We start from the raw sequence: 19,129 nt of genomic DNA, 5'->3' as shown, positions 1-19,129 counted from the left end.
GTAGCAGTGAGCAGTGGCTCACGAAAGCTCAGATCCTGCCACAAATTTTGTCAGTCTTTAAGGTGCTACTGAACTCTTGCTCTTTTCTACTGACGTTTACACCCGTGCATTGTTCCCGATGCCTTTCGGGTTTGACATGCAGCCTCCGCCTTAGCGTCGGAACCACACGAGTTGCTAGGACTTTCACAGGTCTTCTCAGCAGAAAAGCAAACGACTCCCTTAGCAACTTCCCTCGGGATCCCTACGCCAAGCGCAAGCTGCGGTCGCTCAGCAGGCGCGCCTCGACTGCCGGGCAAGTTTCTTGTGGTGCGGCAAAAGAGCAGGACTCTTTGGGGAGGCGGAGGGAGATGGAATGTTGGCCGCGAAGCGCGAGCGCGACTGCTTTTGTTGGGATTGTTGTGAGGCTGTCGGGCGGAGGGGCTTGGTGGCTGTGCTACCGTGCAGGGAAAATCTGGGCTTGCCACTTCTTGTTTTGTATGTTCATCTTCTCAGCGGAGCGGAGCCCCCTTTTGTCCTGGCCATTCGCTGTGAAGGAATTTAGAGAAAGCCTTGCAGGGACATTGGCCCCAAAGGAGAGCGCGTGCTGTGGCAAACGTGCTGCAGCCCAAGGCTACGCATGTTTCCTCCGAAGTGAGCCCCGCAGAATTCAGTGAGGCTCCCTTCCAGGTAAGTATGTCTAGGATAATAGCTGTCCTGCACGTCTGTTGGACTTTCAGGCTCACGCCTTCCTTCTGTATCTGCTGCACTCTAGTCTGGGTGCATTTTAATTAGGAGTAGATACCGTCAAATTCCTAAACTTTTTGGGTGTGTGTGTGTCTTTTTTGTATTTGTTACCACACTTTATTCGTTTTCAATGGCTTTATTACTGGACTATGAAAAACACGGAACATAATGCTCTTTTACATAGGAGAGTCAAGTCAGGAGTCACGTTGATCGTTAACAACGATTCTGGTTCCCTCCGCCATCCAGTCCTTGCCTCTTCTTTTCCCCCCATAAAGTCAGGGCTGATTTAGGGCAAGCCTATAGGATTTTTAAGGCAGGAGATATTCAGAGGTGGTTGGACCTGGCCATACAACATAAGAAATTGGTTATCAAAGATAGGGTAATATAGTAATCAGTCATCTTTCTCTATATAAACATTTCTCCTTCACTTTTTGCAAAATGGCTGTTGAACGTAGTTGAACAGCCTGGACCTGCAAGAGAACCAGGGCCTTCAGACCCCCCACCCCTCATCCACAAACCTGTGCTGAGAGAATTTGTCTTTACCCTTAAAAAAATGTCTGCCTGTTTTGATACAGTTTCTGAGAATATTTCAGGTGTCTTCTCTCATGGGGAGTAATGTGTTTTCCCCCTCTCAAAGCATCCACAGACCAAATACCATGATTATATGGACAATGCTTTTTCTTGAGCAGAGAGAAGGTTCTCATAGCTTTTCAGAATATTGGATCTGCACTGGAATCAGGCACATCACTCTCAATCTCCTTATCTAAAATGGGCTGTATGTAATATTATGTAATATTATGAAAGATATTACATACATCTTGTTCTGGGACTAGCCTGGAGATGTGAAATGTATCTATTCACATGTGTATCCTGCTTTCCCTCCAAGGCCCCAGGGTGAATTATTAATATTACCTTCCCTATTTTATTATCACAATAATCTGTTAAGGCAGGTTTGGCTGAGGTAAAATGGCCCATGGCCAGCAACAAGATTTATGCTGAGAATGAGCTGCAACTGGCCGGGGAAGCCCACCATAACAAGAAAAGCTTCAAATTTGTGAGGGGCAAATGTAATGGTAAACGAGGCAAATGGGTGAAGATGGACAAACATTGACAGGACAGATAGAAAGCACAAAGGGCTCAGTACCTGTTTTACCTCTGTGTTTTCCCAGACGAATATGGACACATATAGAGATGGTAATAGGCAAGATACAGTGTCTGGGTGGTGGGGTGACATGGAGAGAGAGATTGTCAAGAGACACCTGGCTGCACTGGATGAGTTTATATCTCCTTGGCTGGATAGTGTGCACCTGGGAGTGCACAAAGAACTTTCTGTAGAGCTTGCAGAACCTTTGGCCATCATCTTCAGGACCTCTTGGAGGATTGGAGGTGTGCCAGAAGACTGGAGGAGAGCAAATGTTATCCCAATCTTCAAAAAAAGTGAGAAGAGATGACCCAGGAAACTACAGGCCAGTGAGTCTGACCACTATCACAAGGAAGATAATGGAACAGATATTAAAAGGGCAATCTGCAGACATCTGAAGGACAACCTGGTGATCCAGAGAAGTCAGCATGGATTTGTGTCCTGGTCTTGCCAGGTCAACCTGGTTTCCTTCTTTTGATCAAGTGTTGAGTTTACTAGATTGTGGAAATTTAGTTGATGTTGCTTACCAGAATTTCAGTAAGGCTTTTGACAAGTTCCCCATGATGTATTGATCGATACACAGCAAAGTAGAAAAGAAAGAACAGGAAAAGATAACAAATGTGAAGACTTATGAATGGAGTTAGAGTGCCTCTGGGAGACAAATGTTACCATCATTCCAGTTGTTATTGGAGCAGGAGTAGTAGTAATAATTTCATTATAGTCTGCCTTTCTCACTGGAATCTCAGCAGATTACAAGTAAGATAAAACTTTTACGTTAGTAAGTGGATTACAACAATATAACATCAGACAAATATAACATTTGAATCCTAGTAAAATAAATGATATGGGCTGGGATTGTATAACAGGGAGAAAAAGAACTGTGAGCAAATTTATCTGTTTAAGGCAGCAGAACCATCACTATAGGAAAACTCCCAACTGGTTCAAACTCTAGCCAGTCGGGTGAGGGGCCAATTGGAAGGCGCTTTGCCCGTCATCTAACTGGCTAGAGCTCTTGTCTGTCCTGGTGAGGGGCTTTGCGCCTTCCGATTGGCCCCTCACCCAGCCCGGCCCCATCCACTCTCCGCCCACTTACCCCTTAACCAAATATGATACCGCTCACTGAGTGATTCCAGATTTGAATGCATGCATGTCACATTGTTATTAGTGCTTATGGCAAACTGTTCAGCATTATTACAGGGGATTTGAGACACAAAACAAAGCCAGGCTGTGTGAGTTCATAGAATCATAGAATCATAGAATAATAGAGTTGGAAGGGACTTCATGGGTCATCTAGTCCAACCTCCTGCACTATGCAGGACACTCACATCCCTATCGCTTATCTACTGTAACCTGCCACCCCTTTGCCTTCACAGAATCAGCCTCTCCGTCAGATGGCTATCTAGCCTCTGTTTAAAAATTTCCAAAGTTGGCAGTTAATGATTTGTTAACTAGAAAGTGAATTGGTGGTGGAGATGAGTTGTGGTCTTAGAGTTTATTTATCATGATAAGATGCAATAAATGCCTGTAAATAGGGCAGATAATTATGGATAGTTCTACCTCAGGATGGGATGGAAAACAACAGCAGATGAATTTGACGGACAAATGGAAGAAGAGAAGAAGCAGGAAGAACACCAGACAATACCAGAGAAAAGACCAGAGAAAGAAGGAGACGTAAATGGTTCAGAGAGTACTGATGGAACTGATAGTCCAGGAGCAGGTGGAGGTGGTCAGCCCACACCTGAAGATGAAAGTGGGGTACCCACTTCTTTGGAGGAAAGTCCAGAATCTGAGTCAGAGCATCTGGTCACCTGCACGTTCACAGTCTCATTGGCTGTTCCTCTTTTCCTTGCAAGTAAGTAACCTACTTTTGTCAGTAGTTTTTATTCATTTTGGAACATACTACACAAGTTCATGAACTGTCAATCAGAGAAGAGGAGATTGGGCCTAGAAAATTGTTTGTGATTCTTCTTCTTCAAAGGGTAGTGACATAAAAGAGTTGTGATTTCATGCTTACAGTGCAAGATTTATGGATCTCTAATACATTTGTATGTCACTGATGCAGATCCTTTCCCACTTTTAAGTAGTTACAATCTTCTGCTGCAAGGATGGGCACCTTGTTTGTGCCAGGCCTAGTTTAGTCTGCTATATCAAATCAAAGAATAGGATGCCACAGTCTAAGTAAGGTGACAAGGGGTTATAGCAGGTTGCTGCCTCCCTGCTGTACTCTCCCTTTGCCTCTGACCCTTGGGGGGTAGGGATGCAAGGTACTGCAATGGGAAGGGGAAATGTGCAGATCCCTCTCTGTTTGGTAATCTGGATCTTCACCATAGAGGAAAAGCAAGCACTATAGACCTTTTACCTTTTCAAAAATGAAAATTTGTTTTACTAAAAACTAGGGGCTAAGCCCATTGTACCCAGGAATGCACCTGCCACTAGGATGCAGGTTTGCACTGTGTCCTTCCTTGGTGCTGCCCCTTCTCCTCCCACTCAGTCTTGAGATCCAGCATGGTGAAGTAGTTAAAGAATAGCAGACTCTAATCTCAAGGGCCAGGTCTGATTCCCCTGCTCCTTCTCCACGTCCTGGCATTTGGGGGCCTAGCGATCTTCAGGAAGAACAACTCATCTCCAGGTACCAGTTCCTCTGGATAAAACAGCTTGAATGAAGAAGGAGAGAAGCAAAGAAAGGAGGAGGAAGGAAAGAAGAAAAGAAACAGAAAGAGGGAGGGAGAAAGGAAGGAAGGGATACGAAGGAAGACAGAAAGTAGGAAGGAAAGAACAAAAGAAGGGAGAAAACAGATGGAAGGATGGAAGGAAAGAGGACAAAGAAGGAAGGCAAAAAAGGGAGGAGGGAGGGAGGGAAGGAAGGAAGAAAAAGATGGTGAGGGAGGGGAAGAAAAGGATTAAAGAAAGACACGGTGGGAGAAAAGAAGGGGGCAAAGAAGGGAAGGGAGAAAAGGATGGAGAGACAAAGAGGGGGAGGAAGTGAGGGAGAAAGGAAGGAAAAGAGAAAGACTACCCTTCCCCCCCCACTTGTTAGGGTGCATGGAGGAGCACCCCATGGGGCTTTTGGGTAGTATTTCCCGGCCTCCTCGGATGGGCCACACCAAGGTCCGTGGAAGCCATGGTAGGCCTGCTTGTGCCAGCAGGGGTTATTTCAGGGCCTTCCAGACCCCCTGGAACAGGACAGGCCATGCTGAGACTTGTGCAGGCTGCGGTGGGCTCAGTCGGACTGGTGGGGGGGTGTTTGCAGGGCCTTCCAGGCCCCCTGAAATTGAGTAGACCACGCAGAGGCCTCTACAGGACACTGTGAGTCCTGTCCTGCAGGCGGGCAACCATTTCCTGGCCTTCTACGGATGCCTTGGAATGGTGCAGGCTGCTGTGGGCTCCGTCCTGCTAGCAGGCAGCCATTTACTAGCCTCCCACCCCCATCTCAAGGATCTTGGTTAAGCAGGCAGCCTGAGAGGCTGCACTGGGCTCCTGGGGGGGGGTGGCCTGTGGCTCACCCTGGTCCTCCCTCCCTGCCACCCTGCTTTCTGGGAGGTGGACCAGCTCTTGTTCCTGGTGGAAGAAGGAGGACAGGGAGGCAGCTGGGGCAATTGCATTCACTCCATCATGGAGGGCCAATCAGATAGAGTTTTAAGAAGATTCTCAAGGAGCTGCTTAAAAAACTGCTTATTGCAGAACAGTAGATTCTTTTTATAAATAGTTTTCTGTTAAATACAACTGTTATGCCACTGTAATCCTTTTCACTAGCCACTGTAGCATGTTCCTTGTCTCCAATTAATTCTTATACTCCATTTGTAAATGTGGCCAAGTTGCAATTTGAGTAGAGTTACCAACAGTGGTATGGCTTCACAAGTGAAATTTGAATGAAGGTTAATTTCCAGTGTCATCGTACATAAGTGGCTGCTGTTTATTTTATTGTTATAAATATTTCTATTCTGCGTTTTCACCTCACTGAGCTCTCAAGTTGGCTAACAAATAGTAGAATATGTTATCATCATAGAACAACCATAAAACTCATAGGAATGTAAAGCAGCAAAAATAGTAAAAACATAAACCACAGATACAGAGAACAGAAAACATCTGTTGAAAGCATTCCATCTTTACATGACCTCTAAATGGTACAGTAAATGGATTCACAGCAGTTGCAAAGGTTAAGATATCTAAAACAGATAAAACTTACTCTGGCCATCTACTCTACACATCAGCTGTTCCCGATCACAGTATCTGCCAAATGACCAGCATGGATCTTTCTTACAGCCAATGCAAAGGTAGCAAACCTTTGTGGCATGTAAGGATCCGGATCAGAAAGCAAATACCATAGTTTGTCATGAACTGAAGATAATGTACATGGCATAATTTTATTTTAAAATTTTCTCCTAGGATCTGAGTAAAGCGAGCAGTCCAATAGGTAATGCAGAAGATCTTTGACTATTTTATTCCCACAGATACAGTTTTGAGTGCAGAAGGCTGCATGAGTAACTGAAATCTCAGGGCTGAAAAGGCCAGCCTTAACTTAATTGCAGAGATGTTAACCAGATGCAGGGCTCTGCTCTGGTCTTTTTTAAAGATCTTAAACTGAGGAACATAACTATACTGAACAATTAAGGATCTATTTATTTTTGCATCCTGAAGGAAAATCCATTCTCTTAGGTCTTTGTTGTTTCCTGAATCCGCTATTAAATCATCTGGCACAGTATAATGTAGGATAATATCATCTAAAAAGGCCAAAAACGGATCCTTCTGCAGCAGAACTAAAACTCTGATGACTTAAAAATCTGCAGGAGAAAAAATATTTTTCTTCCACTCTTTTAGTATGCCTAGATGTGCATGGGCCCTGAAGTTCTGTCCTCATCAAAGCGGCTGGGGCCCCTTTTGGTAATACTAGGTCACGTCTCATAAAAGTATTCTGGATAGATTCTAAGGTGCCAAGCACGTGCTCCTTCCTACCCCAAACTTCTATGCCATATAGTAGGCTGGGAATAATTTTGTTTGCAAACAGTTGGGCCCATGGGGCATCTAAATAGAATCACGGCCATGAGTGTCCCTGGGAAAAGTGTTCCATAATCAAAAACTGTCACAGAAATGACCTTCTCTCCATCAAGTTTTAGAAGCTAAAGGCTCCCAGAGAAGGAGCTTTGAAGATGGTCTCCAAGAACAGGCAGGTTCATATGGGGATATGTAGTCATAATTCTTGCCTTCTCCCAAATTATATGGGATTCTGTAAGTCAAGACCAACTTGGTGTAGTGGTTAAGATGGTGGCTTCTAATCTGGCAAGCCAGGTTTGATTACCTGCTTCTTCACATGTAGCCACCTGGGTGACCTTGGGCTTGTCACAGTCCTGATAGTGCTGTTCTCACAGAGTAGTCCTATCAGAGCTCTCTCAGTCCCACCTACCTCACAGGATGTCTGTTGTGGGGAGAGGAAGGTAAGGCAATTGTAAACTGCTTTGAGACTCCTTTAGGCAGTGAAAAGTGGGGTATAAAAAACAACTCTTCTACTACATGGAACTGTGATCAGAAACATATCTGAAAGCCAATGGAGGTCTTTAAGCACTGATAGTGTTTCAGCTTTGGCTGCTGGATCCCAGATCACTTGAAATGTCTGATTAGAATTCAAAGGCAGCCCTATATACAAGACATTACACAGGCTTAATTAAGATGTTATGAGGGCATGGTTAACTCTGCAAGGTTGTCTCTGTTCAGAAGGGGCAATGGCTGATATTCCACTTTAATCTGCTGAAAGATACTTCATGTCGTGAGTGATCCCTTAAAAGCCAAATGAAGACCCAGATCTAATAGCATCATCAAGCTGAAAACTTTACATCCTCAACAGAAATGTGAAGATCTAGAAGAAGTAGAGTATATTCTGCTTAAATATTTGAATCACTCACTTATATGATATTAATGTTATATGGATAAGTATTAGTCATCTTCTAGCCTGTTACTGATTCCAGGCACCAGTTCAGTGCATCTACTAGTATCCCAGAATCTGATGAAAAGGAGAAAGAGAGTTGGGCATCATAGTTATATTAATGATTCAACTCACTTCAGCTGAATCTCTTGATGATCTTGTCCAATGATTGCTTATACTTATTAAACCACTGAGGAGACATAGGGAATGCCATGGAGAGATGTAAGAATCACCCAACATCACCTGTCTCCTACTGTAAATACTTTGCCTCTTACAAACTGAACTGCCAGAGTGCAGTGTTCTGACTTCTCCATCCAGAGAGTTCAGAATGATACCATGGTTGATGGTATCAAAAGCTACTGAAATATCAAAGAAAACTAACAGAGTCATATTTGCCAATCATTCTCTCAGTGTACCTTGGTCACTCATGAGTGTAAAGGAAGAAGAAGAAGAAGAAGAAGAAGAAGAGTTGGTTCTTATATGTTGCTTTTCCCTACCTGAAGGAGGCTCAAAGTGGCTTACAGTCACCTTCCCATTCCTCTCCCCACAACAGACACCCTGTGAGGTGGGTGAGGCTGAGAAAGCCCTGATATTACTGCTCAGTCAGAACAGTTTTATCAGTGCCGTGGCGAGCCCAAGGTCACCCAGCTGGTTGCATGTAGGGGAGTGCAGAATCGAACCTGGCGTGCCAGATTAGAAGTTCGACTCCTAACCACTACATCAAACTGGCTCTCTGCAAACTGCAAACTGGCCATTGCAGTACCAAACTGTCCAGAAACTAAACTGAAATGGATTCTGATAATCATTGCCATCCCAAAATGTTTGGAGTTGAGCTGCTCAAATGGAGAGATTTGGGGCAAACCATAGAGCCATGGAAGAGTGTCTTTAGTTTCAGTTGACTGCCAAGACCACTTTCTCTCTTAAACAGAGAAAGATGTTACAAGCCTAACGGAACGGCGGTATAAACATTTAATAAATAAAATAAAAACAAGCCAGAAAGGGCAAGTCAAGCACTGCTGTAAGTGCTTTATGTACTACCTGAAGTTGCGATAACTGAAGTAATCATGACACAATAATGTTTCAAGTCACATCCAAGTGATTTTATCCGCAGAATGCTTGTACAATAAGTTGCAGAGACCAGCTTACTACAGTTGCTCTGGGATATACTTGTAGCAGGCAAATTACTACTCAAAATAGGACAGGACTGTGCAGATTTATTTATTACATTTATTTATTACATTTATATGCCACCGCTCCCTGCAAAAGCAGGCTTGCGGCAGTTCACAACATAAGACAGTAAAGGTGTAGTGGTTTGGTGTAGTGGTTAGGAGTGCGGACCCACATTTATTATGCACATTATTTCCCATCTAGTCACTCAACTTGCCCACTAGAGTACCATCCAATTCACTTTACCCAACCTAATTCTAGTCCTAATTTCTGTGCTGACTGTATCACCCTGTTTTGTGTAGTGGTTAGGAGTGCGGACATCTAATCTGGCATGCCGGGTTCGATTCTGCACTCCCCCACATGCAGCCAGCTGGGTGACCTTGGGCTTGCCACGGCACTGATAAAGCTGTTTTGCCCGAGCAGTAATATCAGGGCTCTCTCAGCCTCACCCACCTCATAGGGTGTCTGTTGTGGAGAGAGGAAAGGGAAGGCGACTGTAAGCCGCTTTGAGCCTCCTTCAGGTAGGGAAAAGCGGCATTTAAGAACCAACTTTTCTTCTTCTTCTTCTAAAACATTAACCATAAAACCATTTAAAGCATCTGACAGTATCACAACAAAATCAAGATGGCAGTTAGAATCCCTCTGCTGCAGCTGTAACCAGTATGGGCTGGAAAACTGCAAATGAGAGAAAAATAAAACAAAAGGGTAGAACAAACAGTGGGTCATGACCAGTCTTATACCTTGGTCTACGACCTGCGTGTGGGGGAGATACCAGATTTTTAATCCCTGGTACTCATTGCAGCCAGCCTCAACCAAACACTTGGTGGAAGAGCTCCATCTTGCAGGCCCTGTGGAACCCAGAGAGTTCCGATAGGGCCCACAGCTTTTCATGGAGCTCATTCCACCAGATAGGGGCCAGGACAGAAAAGGCCCTGGCCCTGGTTGAGGCCAGGTGCACTTCCCAGGGCCCCAGGATGATCAGCAAATTCATACCCATAGAGTGAAGCGCCCTGTGGTGGGGCATAAGAAGGTAAGCAGTCCTGTAAGTAAGTAGAACCTAAGCTGTGTATAGCTTTAAAGGTCAAAACCAGTACCTTGAACTTGATCTGGAAACAGACAGGCAACCAGTGCAGCTGCCTCAGCAATGGCTGGGCATGGGTTCTCCATGATGATTTGGTCAGGACCCATGCAGCTGCATTCTGTACCAACTGCAATTTATGGGTCAAAGACAAGGGTAGGCCCGTGTAGAGTGAGTTACAGAAGTCTAACATGGAAGTGACCATTGTATGGATCACTTTGACTAGGTGTTCTGAGATGAGGTAGGGTGGTAGTAGCTGAGCTTGGCGCAGGTGGAAAGACGTCATTGGGCTACTTTCGTGATCTGAGCCTCCATGGAAAGTGAGGCATCAAAGACCACCCCCAAATTCCTGGCCAATGGCGCTGCTGTCAATTGCACCCCATCCAGGCAGGGTAATCATGCTTCCTGGTCCTGTCCCCTTCTTCCCAGCCACAGGACCTCCATTTTGGCGTGGTTGAGTTTCAGGTGACTCTTCCTGATCCATCCAGCCACTACTTCCAAACAACTGACAAATGTTTCTGGGGCATGATCTAGCCAGCCATTCGTCAGGAGATACAGCTGGGTGTCTTACGCATACTGGTGACATCCCAGCCCGTAACTGCGGACAAACAGGGCCAAAGGACGCATAAAGATGTTAAATAAGGTGGGGGACACTATGCCCCCCTGAGGCACCCCACTGCCACCCTCTGTGACTTGTTCTCCAAGGCCATTCCTCCGATCCCTGTGTCATTGAGGCGGTAAATCAAAAGCTAAGTTCACGGCAGGGTGACAAGACTTTATTTGCAAAAAAGCCCGCTAAAGCCTCACAGCCTAAATCCAATTCACTACTATTTTGACACCCTTCCTCCAGGGCGATAAGAGTCTGAACTACCCCAAACAATTGGGCCTGGTGAGAGCTAGCAGACATGATTTCTGCAGCAAAGTAATCATGCTTTGCCACTTTCACTGCCATCTCATAGAGCCTCATAAGCATGCAATGAGATGTCCTTGCTGCCTTGTTTCAAGTCTTCCGTCACACTCGCTCTAGCCGTCTTAACCTCTCTCTTCCTCTCCAAGAAGCTCCGAGGAGAACCAAGAAGCCTGTTTGAGGCAAGGGTGAAGAGGGCACTCAGGAGCAATACCAGATTAACTGGTAGTAGGAAAGCATTCCTTCTTTATTTCTGTAGTAGCTTAGAGAAATGTCTAAAACGACTTTAAGGCTTGTGTTTGATAAGACTCCACTCAAGGTTTTTTCCAGGTGAACAAACTTTCTTCAGTGGAATAGGACTATGAAGGGGAAGTGTTTGAGACTTAGAAGGTGAACCATGCTAGTTATTATTCGATAAATACAATTCATGTTAAAAGATTTTTTGTAAACTTCTAAAATTTGGTAATGATATTTTATAATTTATTTTTCATTGAGAATTGTAGATTCTTCTTGATAAAGAAATCTATAATATTGTTGCTTTTCTTTTATAGTAGGATGTATTTTTAATTGTGTGTTTGCTGTGTGATATCAAAAATAGTTAGAAATGTGCTGGATGTTTTAATAATTCTCCCCACAGACACAGAAAAAGAAAATCTTTTGTGTATTTTGCCTACAACAGTAAATATTTTTGCTAATACTTTTTGTCAGTATAAATACATATACAATTATTTTTTAATTCAGAAGGCTCTAGATAAACAGCTGATCTCTGTATGTGTGTGTGTACAGACTTATTTTAAAAGGTCATCTCCCAATATTAACTTCCACAGCAGCTTGAACAACATCAAAACAAAATCCCTTGAAAGATTCTTAGTATGTGTTGATAAGGTATAGCTCAGTCTAAAGTTATGTTATGCCATGTTATGCTATGATTGTTATTTATTGTATTGTTATATTATATATTCTATGTAACCATTCTACAACATTTAATGTAAACCGCCCAGAGCTGTATGGAAAGGCGGTATAGAAATCTAAATAAAGTGGTACACAGATTATAGTTATTTTTATGGAGGTGGTTACATTACTTGTTTTTTATTCAGATTTGAGGCCTCTTTGAAGCTGCTTTGAGTTTCAGAAGATAGGGTGAAGTATAAATATTTAAAATATTTTAAATAAATAATTTCACTTATTTATTTAATGTATCCATACAGATGCCATCATGTGATATACTTGACAAATTGAGAAATATCTGGATTTGTTTGTTTGTTTGTTTGTTTGTTTGTTTGTTTGTTTGTTTATTTATTTATTTATTTATTTATGTACCACCCTCCCCAAAGGCTCAGGGTGGTTTACATGGAAAAAGAAAATGATACAGGTAACATCATTTATAGAACAACAAGGTGACAAAATATCTGAATAATCTTGGGGGCGTTTTAAGATATTTAGAAGTATCTTCTCATTGTGGTCATTTTTTTTGAGTAAACATGTGTACATTTATTTATAGTAAGTGTGAGTTTTGGAAACATTCGGTTATGTAAAACAGAGAAAATGAGTTGTCTTTAGAGGTTTTGTTTATTTTTCAATATTTGTCTAGAAAAGTCTTGGACTACCTCAGGACATGATCTCTCAAGAACAGCATCTAAAATTAGAGAAGGAGTAATTCCAAAAATGAATCGTTTTTATCATATGGAATATTTTCTCCTACCAGATGACACAGAGCCTCGAAAAGTAGATTTGGTGTTGTTTGGTTCAATGGCTAAGATATTTCTGGATTGTGAATCAAAGGTAATAATAATATTCTGTTCATTATTCTTATGCTGTTATCTAATCAATTGCAAATATTTATTTCTAAATCATAAAGACTAGTCTAGCACTGTAATCTTTGATTTCACTATTTATTTATTTATTTATTTTATTTATCATACTTTTATACCGCCCTCCCCGGAGGCTCAGGGCGGTTTACATTATAACAGAGAACCATACATAAAACAGTCTGTAGAACATGTACACCAATAACCAACAATTGCAACCAAACACAACACAGTATAACAATAAACAATCATAACACAAACAGGTCCAGGGCTTGTTGATGGGATTCTGAGGGGGGTGGCTTATTGATTGAATTCTGAGGGGGGGGTGGGGGGGAGCAGGGGCCCTTGGTCGCTGTAGATTACATCTGGTCTCGGCCAAATGCCTGGTGGAGGAGCTCCTTTTTGCAGGCCCTGCGGAACTGTTTAAGCTCCGTCAGGGCCCTGATCTCCTCTGGGAGCTCGTTCCACCAGGTAGGGGCCAGAACAGAGAATGCTCTGGCCCTGGTCGAGACCAGACGGACTTCTTTAGGGCCAGGGATCCTTAGCTGATTGGAGGCAGTAGAGCGCAGAGCTCTTTTGGGGGCATAGGCGGGGAGGCAGTCCCTCAGGTACACTGGGCCCTGACCGCGTATGGCCTTGAAGGTAATTACCAGAACCTTTAGTCTGATCCGGAATTCAACTGGTAACCATTGCAGCTGATGGAGAATAGGCCGGATATGGGACCTCCACGGTGTTGCCGTGAGGATCCTGGCTGCTGCATTTTGAACTAGTTGTAGTTTCCGGGTCAGGGCTAAGGGCAGGCCTGCGTAGAGCGAGTTACAAAAGTCCAGTCTAGAGGTGACCGTCGCATGGATCACTGTGGCTAGGTGTTCCGGGGCCAGGTAAGGCGCTAGTAGTTTGGCTTGGCGGAGATGGTAGAATGCCAGCCGCGCTACCTTTGTGATCTGGGCCTCCATTGTCAGGGAGGCGTCCAGAATCACGCCTAGGTTCCTGGCAGAGTGAGCCGTAGAGAGCTGCACGCCATCCAGGGTAGGCAGGCGCGCTTCCTCGCATGGGCCCTTCCTACCTAGCCATAGGACCTCCGTCTTTGAAGGATTGAGCTTCAGACGACTCTGCTTGAGCCATCTCGTCACTGCTTCCAGGCAGCTGGCTAATGCTTCTGGGGGAGAGTCAGGGCGGCCATCCATCAGGAGGAAGAGCTGGGTGTCATCTGCATATTGATGGCAACCCAGCCCAAACATCCGTACCAGCTGTGCGAGAGGGCGCATGAAGATGTTGAATAGGATAGGAGAGAGGACCGCTCCTTGTGGGACTCCACAAGTAAGTTGCCGGCGGCCTGATGTTTTCTCTCCTATTGCAACCCTCTGTCCACGATCCTGGAGGAAGGAGATCAGCCATTGAAGGGCTGTCCCTTGTATTCCAGCATCGATGAGGCGGCGAGCTAGAAGCTCGTGATCGACTGTGTCGAACGCTGCTGAGAGGTCTAATAATATCAGCAGTGCCGACCCGCCTCGATCCAACTGGCGACGGAGGTCGTCCGTTAGGGCGACTAGCGCTGTCTCTACCCCATGGCCAGGCCGGAAGCCAGACTGGGATGGGTCTAGGACCGAAGCTTCTTCCAGGTATTCTGTCAGTTGGTTTGCGACTGCCCTTTCTATCATCTTGCCCAGAAACGCTAAGTGAGACACGGGCCTGTAGTTGTTAGGCTCTTGTGGGTTTAGAGATGTTTTTTTCAACAGTGGACGTACCACAGCCTCTTTCAAACCCTCCGGGAATTCTCCTGTTGTTAGAGATAGGTTTATTATCTCCTGGAGGGGGCCCATTATCTTTATGCCAGCTGTTTTCAAGAGCCAGGATGGGCAAGGATCTAGTGGGCATGTAGTTGGTCTTGTTGTCGCTAGAATCCTGTCCACTTCGGTCAGCGTGAGTCGTCTGAAGTTACTCATAGTTTTCTCCAAAGATGGCCAAGGGGCCTCTAGTTCACTTTTTGTATCTAAGGTTGGAGGGAGGTCGTGGCGGAGTGTCGAGATTTTGTCCGCAAAATGACTCACAAATGCCTCGCAGCTGATGTCCAATTGGCTACTGTTTTGTTGCCCTTCAATCAGGGCAGTGAGGGATCGAACTACCTTAAACAATTGAGCTGGGCGTGAGTCTGCAGATGCGATAGTAGCCGAGTAAAAATTGCGTTTTACTGACTTCACCGCCATCTCATAGCTTTCATCTGCATTCTATAAGATGTTCTCGAGGCTTCGTCACGAGTCTTCCTCCAAACTCGCTCTAGCCGTCTCAGTTCCCGTTTCTTGTCGCGAAGCTCCTCGGTGTACCAGGGAGCTCGCTTGAGACGGGGCCGGAGAGGGCGTCGGGGAGCTATCTCATCAATGGCAGTCAGCAGTCTGTTATGCCAGTCACTGACCAGGCCATTGAGAGAAGTGCCAGGAGGCATTGGTTCCCGCAGAGCATTCCGGAATCCTATTGGATCCATAAGTCTCCGTGGGCGAGCTAAAATTTGCTCGGCGCCCAACTGAGGAGGTGGTGGGAGCCTTAGCCGAGCCTTTAGAGCATAGTGGTCTGACCATGGCACGGCTGTTGTTGTGACCAGATCCACATCCAAACCTGCGCCGAAAATAAGATCCAGGGTGTGACCTGCTTGATGGGTGGGGCCAACAACAAATTGCGAGAGCCCTAGTGTTGCCATGGATGACACTAGGTCCTGTCCAGTTCTAGAGGACAGTAGCTCAGCATGGACGTTAAAGTCCCCCAGGACTAGTAGACTGGAGAACTGTAGCATCCAGGCCGCCACCGCCTCTAGCAGGGCAGGCAGGGCATCTGGTGGTGCATTGGGCGCGCGGTACACTAGCCAGATGGCCACGCTCTCAGTTGATCCCCATCCGAGGCCAACACATTCAATGCCTGGTATTGATGGCGCAGGAAGGGTTCTAAAGGAGAAAGCCTCTCGGGTTAGGATTGCCACCCCTCCTCCCCGCCCCGCTGTCCGGGACTGGTGGAGGACAGAAAACCCAGCAGGGGCTAGATCTTTGAGGGCAACCGTTTCCCCGTCCCTGGTCCAGGTTTCTGTCACGCACGCCAGGTCCGCTCTTTGCTCTACAAAGTGGTTTTGCAGCGTAGAGGTTTTGTTGTTTATTGACCTGGCGTTGCACAGCACCAGTGTCAGAGGCGGGTTGTTTACCTTTGCCTCCACCCTAGTGTCACGAGGGATGGGGCGGAGTCTGGAGGGGGCTCGAGTATGGTTGATTTTCGGCCCCCTTGGTTTGATGTATCTCCGCCATCCGCTGTCCCTGCCTTTGCCCCTTATTATTGGGATCCCTGACCCTATCAAGGCCCCTGCTTTTTCTCCTTCCTCAGTTTTGCTAGGCATTATGAGCTCTATGGACACTGTTGGTTCAATTCTTAGTTCTATGGTTTGGCTGGGGTTGATTGTTGAACCCCGGTTCTGTCTTTGTGTGTGTGAGTTGTGTATCTGTGGGAGGTTGGCCCTGATCGCTAATTACAGCCTCTCAGGGCTTTCCGGTTCCACTTGTGTGCAGTTATGTGCTGGGTGTAGGGTGTGTGTCGTTGTGGGTGCCTGGAGGGGTGGTCCCGATCGCCTGTTGTGGCACCTCAGGGTTGCCCAGTCCAGGGGTGTATGGTGTATGAGTGGCCTGAGTGTTATTTCATGTTGGATTGTGGTTGGAAGTTGTGGATTGGGTGGTGGCTAGTTGGCAGTTAGGGTTGTTTGGTGAGTGGAGGGTAGTTGATAGGTTGGTTGGATTAATTGCTTTGGCTGGGTTCAAGTAACTTGATTTTTTGGAATTTAATTGTTTTGGGTAGGTTGGGGTAGAGTTTAGATTGTTGGGGTGGGGGTTGGTTTTTGGGGGGGTTCGGTATTGGGTTAGAATAGATTAATTGATAGTAGTTGATTGTATATGGTGGGTGGGTGGGCAGGTGTTAATTTAGTGTGAAATCAATCAGGATTAGTTGATTGTATTGGTTTGGGTAGATCTGTTGGTGTCAATTTGTTGTTTTGGCTGGGTGGGGGTGTTGGTTAATTTGGTTTGGTTGGGTAGATGGGTGGGATGGGAGGAGAAGTTAATTTAATTTGGAGTCTGTTCAGTGTGGGTTGGTAGTTTGTGAAGGGAACTCTTCTTATTTCTCTCCTGTCTCTCTCTTCCCTCTTTTTCCTTTTTTCCCTTCCCCCTTGTTTTTCTTTTCTTTCTCCCCCTCTCTCCTTGTTTTCTCCTTCTTTCCCCCCTCCCCTCTTTTTTGGTCCTTCTTTCCCCTCTTCCCTTCCTTTTCCCTTCTTCCCCTCCCCTCCCCTCTCCCCCCTTTTTCCTTTCTCCCCTCCCCTCCCCTCTTTCCTGTGCATAACACAATGTTCCTGTCTAATTCTTTGCCGTTGCTGGTAGTTTGGCCGGTGTCTTCTTTTTCGCTCTCTCTGTCCTCTCCCCTTCCTTCCCCCCCCTCCGTTTTCTGTTTGCAGTTTCTTTTCTTTTCTTTTTTCCCACCGCTTGATTATCTTCCCGCCCTACTTGTTCCCGCTCAATTTCTGACAGATTGTTTAATGCACCTTCCCCCTTCTTGGGTGGGGTTTTCGCTGTTTAAGATCCTCTCCCTCCCCCAACTAATTTGCTTCCCGCTCAATTATTCCCGCTCAATTTTCTTGACGTTTGTTTGGTATCCCTTCCCCCCTCTGGTGTGAGTAGCGTCCGTCTGTATCCCTCTCCCTCCCCCACGTAATTGAGACGCTATTCCTTCCCAAGACCCCCAGTCGTTCGTGGGCAGTCTGCCCCCCCCCTCTGGGCACAAATCAATTTAAATAATTTATAATTAAATAGTTAATCAGTTGAATTAATTAAGTTGTTGTCCGTTTGAGTCTTTTTCTTTCCACTTCACGAACCCCCCCCCCCCCCGCCCTCCCAAGGTTCGGCACCTCTCTTTCCTTCTTTGTTCTGGCTATGCGGGTGTTCCTTTTCTTCTTTCCCTTTCCCTTCTCCTTACTTCAATATACCGGCCGGCTGCAGCGGGGCCCCACGGCGCTGTGCTCCCAGCGGGCTGCAAGAAGGTTCTGCGAAGGAGGGGAGGCTTTAGACGAAGGCCGTTTTTTCTTGGCCGCGGCTGGGCGCGCAGGTGGATGGCGGCCGGGGCTGTGGGCGGTGGTTCAGCGTGATGGTGGTGAATCAAACAGTGCACGGGTGGTGGGCTCGGCGCAGCGGTGGTCAGCGCGGCAATGGTAGAGCGGTCGGAGCACGGGTGGTGGGCTTGGTGCAGCGGCAGTGGGGTGGCCCTGGCAGGAGTCGGCTCAGTGGATGTAGCGGTCGCAGCCGACCGGCCTGTTGTCGTAGGATGGGTCGGTGGCGGTCCCGCAGCGCTGGCCAGTTGTCCAGCTTTGTTCGGATGGTGCACGCAGGACCAGGTAGTGACGGTTGCTGTCTGGCTCTGTCTTGGGGGGCTGCAGAGGGACTCTTGCAATGGCAGCCTCCGTTTCTTGATGTTGGTGGGCTGCACCAGGTGGTCGACTCCTTCGGTCGCCTCCGTGGGCTCTACGCTCCCCCCAGTCGGGCTCAGAGTCGCTGTCGCTTCCCTCCGATTTTCTGGTTAATTTCTAGTTGAGTTCCTTACCGTGTTTGTCTTTTGTATTTTGATGTTCTTCTTGTTTGTTTTCGGCTTTTGTTTGTGGGGCTTGAGGTCTCGTTACGTTCTTTTAAAGTTTCAGTCGTTCCTTGTTTCGGTTCTGTTCCTTTGAGGTTTCTGTGGCTGAGTGGTGGGATTCTTTTTTAATTAATTTTTTAAAAATTATTATTGTTATTTTTGATCAATTTGGTTGCTTTTTGATGGTTGTTCTTGGGCTAGGCCTGTTTAGGCCTGTTTAGGCCTGTTTAGTTGTGGGAGCAGTCTGATTTCATGACTGCTCTGGCCGCCCTGCCTTGCATTAAAAGGATCGTTGGAAATGTTTGTTTTATTTTATCTAAAGTTTACAGGAGACTATTTATAGAATTGCTTGTTTAAATAAAATAGAATGTTACCATTATCCTTGGGCTGTTTGTGTGTACCATGGATACCAAATTGGCCTTGTTTGTTGTCCTGTTAAAGTGAGAATCCTGAAGCTGCTTCTATATAGTATCCTTAACCTTTTGCTGAACTAGTTCCAGAGAGTTAAATTGAAGCGGATTCATTCTGTTCACAAGAATGCATTGCATTATTACATCTTCTCTGACACAGACTGGAAGCTGAATGTTTGTTTCCAGGCATTTTTAGTGCACTTAATTCATTTGTCTTGTTTGTCCTTCAGAGAGCTTTCAGTGGTTCACGTGGGAATCTCTCAAGCAGTCTATGTAGGCAATGACCAAACCTGGCACAGCTCTCAGTTTATTTCCAGTGTCATATTCTAATT

The 19,129-nt window shown here is 45.8% G+C and overlaps 1 protein-coding gene across 3 annotated transcripts in view; it reads left to right on the top strand.

Annotated features, from left to right (window-relative positions):
* The first annotated feature begins 208 nt into the window (after positions 1-208).
* CFAP92 (cilia and flagella associated protein 92 (putative)) overlaps positions 209-19,129 on the top strand; it is a 95,872-nt gene continuing 76,951 nt past the window's right edge. Inside the window, exons 1-3 of one of the 3 annotated variants that reach the window (XM_077325635.1) lie at positions 209-666; positions 3,427-3,716; positions 12,639-12,715. In XM_077325635.1, coding sequence (XP_077181750.1) covers positions 3,428-3,716; positions 12,639-12,715 — 366 coding nt within the window. In that variant the 5' untranslated portion in view covers positions 209-666; position 3,427. Of the gene's footprint in view, positions 667-3,415; positions 3,717-12,524; positions 12,716-19,129 lie in introns of all 3 variants that reach the window. The other 2 variants (XM_077325632.1, XM_077325633.1) reach the window with 2 other exon arrangements.

Source organism: Paroedura picta, chromosome 3 (genome assembly GCF_049243985.1).
Source record: "Paroedura picta isolate Pp20150507F chromosome 3, Ppicta_v3.0, whole genome shotgun sequence".
Classification (NCBI taxonomy): domain Eukaryota; kingdom Metazoa; phylum Chordata; class Lepidosauria; order Squamata; family Gekkonidae; genus Paroedura; species Paroedura picta.
This window is presented reverse-complemented; position numbering and strand designations above follow the sequence as displayed.